The sequence below is a fragment of the Gracilinanus agilis genome, chromosome 1 (assembly GCF_016433145.1).
Source record: "Gracilinanus agilis isolate LMUSP501 chromosome 1, AgileGrace, whole genome shotgun sequence".
NCBI classification, from domain to species: domain Eukaryota; kingdom Metazoa; phylum Chordata; class Mammalia; order Didelphimorphia; family Didelphidae; genus Gracilinanus; species Gracilinanus agilis.
Genome location: NC_058130.1, coordinates 789,932,405 through 789,942,396, shown reverse-complemented (window position 1 = coordinate 789,942,396; position 9,992 = coordinate 789,932,405). Strand labels below are relative to the sequence as shown.

Sequence of the window (9,992 nt, the reverse complement as noted above, 5' to 3'; positions counted from 1 at the left end):
TACTCCAGGAGATAATAAGGGAAAAGACTTATACAAACATATTTATAGCCACACTCTTTGTGGTGGCAAAAAATTTGGAAAATTAGGAAATGTCCTTTGATTGGGGAATGGCTGAACAAACTGTGGTATCTGCTGGTGATGGAATACTATGGTGCTTGAAGGAATAAAGAACTGGAGGAATTCCACGTGAACTGGAATGACCTCCAGGAATTGATGCAGAGTGAAAGGAGCAGATTCAGGAGTGTCACCCTGCCCCACCTAGACAAGGGGTCTGTGAAAACCAGCAAGCAAATGAGAAGAGAGTTTGTTACAAATTTAATTGAGGGAACTATGGTCTAAAGGATGGGATTAGGGGTATGTATACTTCCAGACTATGGACAAACCACAGGGTCAGGGGAGGGACTTATCTACACTGAACTAAACCTAAAGCAGGACAGGGCACAATGGAAATCAGGAAAGAAAGTGGGATATCCTCACTGCAGAGTCCTGTCATAATCCAGAGATGTTGCAGCTCTTCCAGGACCACTAGCTGTACTCCTTCAGGTGGGTAGATCTGGGAGCTAACCCAGCCCAAGTAAACCTGCAACTCAGGTTGGGATTAATAGTCTCTACCAAAAATCTCCCACAGGTAAATGACAGTCTTCCTTCTTGTTATCAGGAAATCTGGGTGCAAACTCCACTTCCTCCGAGGTCTCCCAGGATCAGTTACAACTTGTCCCCACCACCATGGAGTCCATCTCAGAGAGACCCCACTTCCAGCTTCCCCATTCCATTTAGAATTCTCCAACCCTGCTTGCTAGGTCTCCTAAATAATAATTTAGTAAACTTCCTCACAACAGGAGTGCATTATACAAAGACTGATACATTGTGGTAAAATTGAACATAATGTTCTTTACTAACAGAAATGCAAGGATCCAGAGCAATGCTGAAGGACTTATGAGAAAAAAAAAACTAGCCACATTCAGAGGAAGAACTGTGGGAGTAGAAATACAGAAGAAAAACAACTGCTCAAACACATGGGCTGATGGGGATATTATTGGGGAAGTAGACGTTAAACGATATCTCTAGTCCAACTATCAATAATATTGAATTAAGTCTTAATCAATGATACATGTAAAACAGTGGAATTGTGAGTCTGCTACGAGCAAGTTGCAGTTGTGGTTTGTGGGGAGAAGGAAAGAACATGAAACATATAACTATAGAAAAATATTGAAAATTTAAAAATAAAAAATAAATTTCCTCTTCATTAGAGGTGAGAGCACCTTTTTTTTCCTTTGATACTGTTAATTTGATTTATTCTCATCTTTTTTATTAGATTAGCCAGTATTTTATCTATTTTATTTTTTTTTTCAAAGTACCAATGCCTTGTCTTATTTATTAATTCAATAGTTCTTTTACTTTCAATTTTATTAATTTCTCTTTTGATCATGAAGGAGACTTGTAATTCAGGGCCCAGGACAATAATTAGAAAGAATCACTTTGCCTTCCTATTCGTATTAGGCTTGGACTGCAATAGCCAAAGGTGAACACAAGTGGAAGACAGCTAGTATCATAATAATAGCATTAGACATTGAGTCAAAAAAACCTTCATTGAAATCTTGCTTAGACACTTATTAGCTTCGTGTCTTTGTTTCCTCATCCATAAATTGAGACATCAATAACACCTAATTTACAAGGTTGTTCTGACAATCAAATGAGATAATACATCCAGTTCTGTAAGCTTTAAAGCTCTCTAAGTATTACATTATTACAAGTGTGAGTACAGCAAGACCATTCCTTGTAGGATGTTGGCCTGACTGCCATCACTGAGTGTTTGTCATCTCACCACCTCATATTGACTCCAGCCTGAAGTTCAGAATCACCTCAGAGAAAATACTATCTCATGTAACAGCACATGTCAAGCCTGGAGTCCATGTGGCCCCTTGCTGATACAGGGACACATATGGACCACCAGCTGAGCAGAAGGAAACATTACACAGAAAATAAGCACCTTAAGAAATGTACTTTGATCCCATGAGTTTTGCTAGAAAAAAGGAAGGAGATTGCAAAACATATTTTCTACTCCTACATTGGTTTTCCCCTTAGACTCAGGGACAAAGCTGGAGATGCCTCAGGCTAAGTTCATCCCCAGAGCTTTATCCTGGGTGAGGATGGGGGTTGATGTAACAGAAAATCCAGACACCTGTCCACTCTGGAAAATAAGAATACCAGGGAAAGGGTTCAATCTAAGAACCAGTGATGCTTAAATACTCCCCTTCTACCATCACTGCCCAAGACATAAGCCTGCCTCATGTTCCTTTGTGATCCCTTAGGCATACAAAATAGATCTTAGCATTCAAGGGTATTGCTTCAGTTGCTGGAAAGCTGACCATTAGAATAAGACTCAAGGAGGCAACCTTGTGCTAGGGTTAGGAACTACTAGATGCCCCTCAGTCTTGGGACTTGAACTTATGTTCAGGGCAATGTTGTCCCACATAATTCCTGTTCTCCTGATAATGCTCACACAGCTGTCATCTATGCACAAGACAGAGAAGTCTCTTTGTTTTCCAAAAACCAGTCCGAGCCTTTCCAGAGATGGGGACCTGGTGATTGGAAACTTTCTCCCCCTGTATTCCATTGAAGTCAGCAGTGTCAGAGGAGCAGAAATGTTTCAAAGTCATCCTGACAAGGGCTGTAGGGATTACAAGTAAGTGCCTTTCTAACTCATAAATGCTCTTTTTGACTGATTATTACAAAAGGTTGTGAGATGAGGAGTGCCAGTCTGCTGATTCCAAAATTTTCTTTGGGATTCCTCTCAGCTCTAGCTTTATGATTCCACTGCTGGGCATAGACCTTTGTTGTATCTAATAAGACTATATGGAAAGTCTTTTGTAAACCTCAAAGGACCACATTAACCTCTGTTCATCTCAGTTTCCTTCCCTTTCAAATAGATGTAATATCATCTACCTCCAGGGCTTTGGGGTGGCTTATATAAGATATTATATGCAAAATGTTTAATAAGCTACATAAATATTAGCAATTGTTGTTGGTATTATTATTAGAATCTCTGGGCTTCTGATTTTTACTGTTAAATAATACCTACATCTCAAGGATTTGAGGGAGCATCTGCTGTCATGCTTAGGTCTCTTGGAGCACTGAGAGGTCTGACATGGTCCCATTTCAAGATTTACTCTGACTTTTTTGCCATTGGAAAGTATATTGGGTAACACAGAAAATATGTAGAAATCCAAAATTAAGAGAGAAATAGACAAGCATCTTGAATGAAGAACCAGTGGTTAGCTTTCCAAATCAAGATCTTTCAATGGGAATGTGCCTGCCACAGTCTTGTAATGGTGAAACAGCTTGTAACTCACAGAATTAACAGGTTTACTTGATCAGAAAAGTGGAGGTGAAAAAAGAGAGGAAACGTGTCAAAATGGACCAAAGGAGACTTGACTCCCAATTTTGAGTTGCTGCATCTTCATGGTAGCATCTGCCTTTATGTTCCTTTATCCATCAGTTACTGTCCATTTATGGTTTTCCCTCTCAACACTGCTTTGCTCTGTTCATTAAGTGATCCTCATTCAGCAGTCAAAATATGAAAAGGAAGTATATTTCTTAGCGTTTTGATTTTATTCTTTGAATCTCTTTTCTCCTTTCTTCTCTTTTAAGTTTATTTTTCATCTACTGCTCAGAGTTGATCCCAGTCAATTACTGGAGGTAAAGGGTACAGTTCCCTCCATATATGGAGCCCTTTTTTTAAAAAGTTCCAGCAAAACTTCTGTTCTGATTGAGTCATAGACAAGAGGAGGATAGATGATGTTGATGGAGAGGAAAACTTCTTAAAATTAAGTTTCTTATTCAAAAGAAAAAGAATATGAGAACTTTTAGCCTGGAGAATCAATTAATCAACAAGTGTTCCCTCGGTACCTATTGTGTTCCAGAAACTGTTCTAGAAACGGCTAAAAATATAAGTCCTCCCCCCCAAAAAATGATCCTGACTCACCAAGGGATTTACATTTTAATGAAGGAGACACATATAAAATATGTATACCATAAATATAATGTTCATAGATGTCATTGTCCAATTTTTTCCATCATATTAAAGAAGAAATGCTTAATTACCCAAAAAAGAAAGGTTTTAACAAGAATATATCAAGCTTTAAAAAAAATAGCCTATTGATTATCATTGCAATGCTGGTCTGCCCTAATAAGTAAACATCATGAATTTTAAAAAAAACCTATAAATACCATGAACCTCCTGTGATCTGCAGGATCAAATACAAAATCCTCTATGTGTCATTCAAAGCCCTCATAACCTTCTCCCCTAACTTTCTAGTTTTCCTACACTTTGCATCTCCCAGAGTCTCTAAGATGACCAGTGACAGTGGCCTTCTTGATATTCTACAAACAAGACACTACATTTCTTGATTATGGGCATTCCATTGCTCTAATTCTCTCCCTCTTGCACGTCACATCCTTGCTTCTCTGGTTTTCTTCAAGTCCCAGCTAAAATCCTTCAATCTCCAAGAAGCCTCTCTCTATCCTGTCCCCTTACATGTTCGTACCTTCCTGCTATTGATTATCTCCAATGTTACTACATATAGCTTTCTTATACAGAATTGTTTGCTTCTTTTCTCCCTCATGTGACTATAAACTCTGTGTAATTAGTAACTGTCCTTAGTCTTTCTTTTTTTCTCTATGACCCTAGCATAGAACCTGGCACATAATAGGTATTATAAGTTACTCCATACTGTGGCAAGTAGATGCAATAGAGTTAAACTGAGGAATATATTTTGAGTAAAATAAGTTTATGAAAAATGATGGGCATAACTTAGCAAAGTGGATGAGACTGGCATTTAAGTAAATGCATTGAGCCCAGTAAAAAAGAGATCATCTTTTTCTTGAAAAGTGGTCATGTGGGAAGTGGATGTGTGTACTTTTAGAACATTACAATTACCTAAAGTGGGTTCACATTAAAATATGCTTAATCAGGCCACTTTCTGACAATTTAATAATACTAATAGTTTTATGAAACTCATCTGCCTCTTCTTATCTTTATTAAAGGAATGGAACCCCTAGGTTTATTGTTCCCTTGAAGAAGATCATATTTCTATTATTTTTAGGACAGATAACATGTCTTCTGAGGGGTCCCACCAAGATATTGGAGTTGAGTTTAACAGAAAACAAGCAGATGTCCAATGGGCTAAATTCAAGTGTGATAACAACATTCCCCTTCAACCACATCTTTAAACTAACTTGGAGGGAAACGTATTCTTGAGCAAGACTCAAGAACACAGAAAAGGGGCTTGACAAAATGAGGGATTGAGTCAATTACATTATTAAAATATAATCAAAATCAGAGGTAATATTAATTTTTCATCTTTTCACATTCCTTCTCTGATTCAATAAGACACAGTATTTGCTCAAAGAATCAATAGCTGATAGGTCAATTAGGAACTGAATCCAGGATTCTTATTTTATCGCATTAAATCAGTAAGATACAAGAGAGCTGAAGGCACTAACCATTTCATTAAGGATAGTTAATAATGTGTCTTAAATGGTCTTCCATGGTAGGAATAATGTGAAAGGTGAAAGAGAGATATGATTCTAGAATAATCAAAGAGGAGAGGATGTAGTCAAAATGGCAGCTTAGTAGCAATGAAAGTCTAAAGCACCCTGACAATCCTTCCAAACCAATATTTATAAATTGCCTCAAAATGATAGGAGTCAAAAACAAACAGCAAGGTGTGCGGAGGCTCTCCCACTGAACAGAACTTGAAAGTTAAGCAAAGAGAGTTGATTTTCATTGGTTAAGGGGGAACAGGAAGCAAGACTACACACAGAGAAGTGTTGACCAATCACACACACACACACACACACACACACACAAACACACACACATACTGGATAGCACATGGTTCAACAATTAGGGATAGCCAAATTCAGGATCCTGGGACACAGGCTATACCAGCAAAAGAGCACCTCAGACCTACTTCTTGAAGTCCCAGGCCTTGAAAACAGCCCACAGTGATGCCCAGAATTCCATAGCACTGGGATCTTTTAAGTCTGCCCTTCTGTAGTACAGACCTAGCCCCAGAGAATAAAAGCTCATAATGGAGAATCCAGCAGCAAAGGATACAGATTCAGCAAGTGCCCTTCAGAACTCCCAGTCCACAGACAAAAAAAAGGCTGCAAAATTGAACAGTAAACAAAATATTTAATGCTCAAAAATGTCTATGAGAACAGTCACCAAAACACAGAATCCACAAGGGATGGTGACATCCAAACAAGTACATGCAAAACTCTAAAAAATGGGAATTTGTCTCAAGCTCTGAAAGAACTTAAAAAAAATTTAAAAATCAAATAAGACAAGTCAAAGAGAAATGGAGGAAAAAATAAAAGTAATACAAAAAGAAATTAAAAACTTAAAAAGCAAAATTAGCCAGCTGGAAAAAGAGGCACAAAAATTGAAGAAAAGGTTTTTTTAAACAAAAAATGATCTACTGGGAAAGACAGAGATTGGCCAACCCATTTGGGAAGCAAGTCTTAAAGAGATAGCTGTGGGGACAGGTAGATATCTCAGTAGAGAGAAAGCCAGATCCAGGGATGAGATACTCTAGGTGCTAATCTGGTCTCAGATATTTCCTAGCTATGTGACCCTGGGCAAGTCACTCAAACCAGTTGCCTAGCCCTCACACAACTCCTGTATTGAAACCAATACTTAGTTTTAATTCTGAGAGGATAAGAGTTTCAAAATACTGAGGCAGTGGTGCATGGGAGAGGAATGAAAAGGAAGGATGAACATTCAGTCTCTTTCTTAGTAACCCATTTTCAATATCCTTTTAATTATTTTTGACAAATCATCCTAAATAGCTTACTACCACATCATTTATGAATACTTCTTCTAACGACTATGGTAATAACAATTTTTAAGAGTTACAGATGTCATCTTTCCATTTGGAATATAAACCATTTGACCTTATTGAAGTCCTTAAATTTTGTTCTCTTGCTTATTTATCTTTTTATGCTTCTCTTGAATTTTGTATTTGGGTATCAAATTTTCTGTTTAAGCCTGGTCTTTTCTTCAGGAATGCTTGGAAATATTCTATTTTATTAAATGACCATACTTTTCCTGAAAGAATATACTGTTTTGCTGGGTAGTCGATTCTTCATTGTAAACCCAGTTCCCTTGTCTTCCAGAATATCATATTCCAAGCCTTCTGATCCTTTAGTGTGGAGGCTGCCAGATCTGGTATAATCCTGACTGGGGCTCCATGATGTCTAAATTGTTTCTTTCTACCTGTTTGTCATGGACTGGGGACCTCTTAAACTTGACAGTAACATTCCTTGGAGTTGTCATTAGGGGATTTAATGCAGGAAATGATCTGTGGAATCTTTCAATTTCTATTTTACCCACTTGATCAAGAATATTGGGACAGTTTTCTTAGATAATTTACTGTAGTATAAAGTTTTTATCGTGGTTTTTTTTATCATAACTTTTGGGTAGTCCAATAATTCTTAAATTGTTTCTCTTGGATTTATTTTTGAGATCAATTGTTTTTTCAATGAGATATTTCATATTTTCTTCTATTTTTCATTCTTTTTATTTCATTTTATTATATCTTGATGTCTTGTGGAGTAATTAACTTCTATTTGCTGAAATCTAAATTGTAAAGACTGAAATTCTTCCATGACCTTTTGATCCTCCTTTTCCTTTTGGTCCATTCTTCATTTCAAGGTATTGTTTTCATCATTTGAATTTTTTGCCTCTTTTTCCATTTTGTCCATTCTGGCTTTTAATAAACTGTTTTTTCCTTTGATTCGTGTGTCTCCTTTTCCAGATGACTTGCTTTGCTTTTTAAATTGTGGTTTTCTTTTTCTCATTTTTCCTCAATCTGTCTTATTTACATTTTAAATTCCTTTTTTATCTCTTCCAGAGCCTAAGTCCAATTACCCATTTTCTTGAGGTTTGGCTTGAAGTTCCTTGGATCAAGTCATTCTCTATTGGTTCTCTCCTTTGTTCTTTGTCCCCTTAGAAGCTTTCAATAATAACCTTCTTTTCTTCTGTTGCTTATTCTTTTTCTGTCTTTTTTTCCACTGTGGACTATAAGGTGGGACATCTACTGGTTTACTGGATTAGGCCCTTTGAGTTGCTTTGCCCTGAGTCTAAATCTTCAATCTTCTCTCTCCTTTGCTGATATACTGGATTACGGCAGTTGAGCTAACCTTCCCTGGCCAAATCTTCACCATAGCCAGCCATGGAGGCCAAAGGTGCCGAACCAGCGCCCCACCTTTCCCCCCTGCCTGCTGCTGTCAGAGCCTAGAACCTCAAGTGGTGCATGTGAGGCATACCTTTGTGGTTGCAACTCTTGCCCTGGGTTCCAAAGTCAGCCCACATCTAATCACAGGTCTCAGCATGGTAGGTTGGGGGGTTAGGGGAGGAGGGTTTGACTAGTCTAGTATATTTCTGGTTCTTATTTTTACCATGGAAATAGACTATCTCTACCTACCTTTCAAGTTTTATTCAGCAGGAGAGCCCTGTGGCTCCATATTGTTGTTGGGTTTCAACTTCTGTGTTTCTAAAGCACTTTTTAAAACATAGTATGGAAGGATCGTCATAGAGGTTTAGGCTTTTGTTGCTTATAAGCCACCATAATGACACCACCTTGCCTCCAATATCCTTTTCAACTGCACATAACATCTTAGGGCTCAGATTTTCCTGCAGTCATCTGATTTTTGAAAACATTTCTTCTTGATATAGTCAGGTGGTTTCTGAAAACTTCACCACGTGCATATTCTGGAATGGGCCTGTTCTCAGAGAAACTCTGAAGTGAAAGTCATCTTTATTTCAAGTTACTTGTAAAGATTCTTAGATTTTCAGATAACATCTTTCTCAAAACAGATCTCACTGCAATTTAATACCAGCATTTACATTTTGTATTTCCAATACCTAAGTCATCTGGTGAAAGTCAGTTCCAACCTTATGATTTTAGTCATAATACCAACAAATTTTTAGGAAAAGCATTAAATTAGAAACCCATAATTCACCTGATAACAGAAAGTTTAAGTTTTTCATGACCTTTGATATTTCTTTTTTCTCTAAACCCTGTGTTTGACACTGCAAACAACAGCCTAAAGAATCTGAAAATAATTCATGAGGATTTGACTTGAAAAAATAAGACCTTTTGTTTAAAGATTTACTATTTGAAAAAGCAAACATCCAAGCTAAAGTTAATATAACTTTTCTAAATTGGTGTTGGCTACTCAGTCATTTCTACTTAAGACCGGCATTCATTATTTTATTGTTCACCTTGGATTCAAGCTCCTCAGAGGGAAAAACCTTTAGTTTTACTGGTTATTTATGCTCCAGAGTGTAAGTTTTTTTGATTTTTCAGTCATTTTTCAGTCATGCCTGACTCTCTGTGGTCCCATTCAGAGTTTTCTTTGTGGAGATACTAGAGTGATTTGCCACCTTCTTTTCCCTTCCAGATGAGGAAACTGAGATAAACAGGATTAAATGACTTGCAAAGGATCACACATATAATAAGTCTCTAAGTGTGAGGATAAATTTGAACTCAGGAAGAATGGTCTTTCTGACTCCAAGTTGAGCACTCTATATTGCCTCCTACCTGCCTACTGTGATGTAAGTAAGGTGGAAACAAATAAGCCTTAAAATTGTGAAATTATACAAAGGATGCAATAAAAGAATGGATGTCACAGAGGAAACTATTGTCAGTCAATTAACAAGGACTTATTAAGCACTTGCTATGTGCCAAGCATCATGCTAAATCCTGAGAATCCAAAAAAAGAAAAGCATGCTCTCTGCCCTGAAGGAGTTCACATTCTAATGAGGGAAATAATATGGAAATAACAAAATGTGTTTTATATGTAATCTCAGAAGGAAGGTAAAAGCAGTCAGAGAGATGAGGAAAGACCTCCTTAAAAGATTGCATTTGAACTGCTCTGTTAACTCACCTGAAATGAGTTGTTTGAAATCTCAGACATTCTGG

General features: G+C 37.3%; 1 protein-coding gene across 1 annotated transcript in view; it reads left to right on the top strand.

The window, feature by feature from the left end:
- The first annotated feature begins 2,495 nt into the window (after nt 1-2,495).
- Nucleotides 2,496-9,992, top strand: part of LOC123232473 (vomeronasal type-2 receptor 26-like) — a 31,403-nt gene continuing 23,906 nt past the window's right edge. Inside the window, exon 1 of the mRNA XM_044658929.1 lies at nt 2,496-2,686. Coding sequence (XP_044514864.1) covers nt 2,496-2,686 — 191 coding nt within the window. The remainder of the gene's footprint in view (nt 2,687-9,992) is intronic.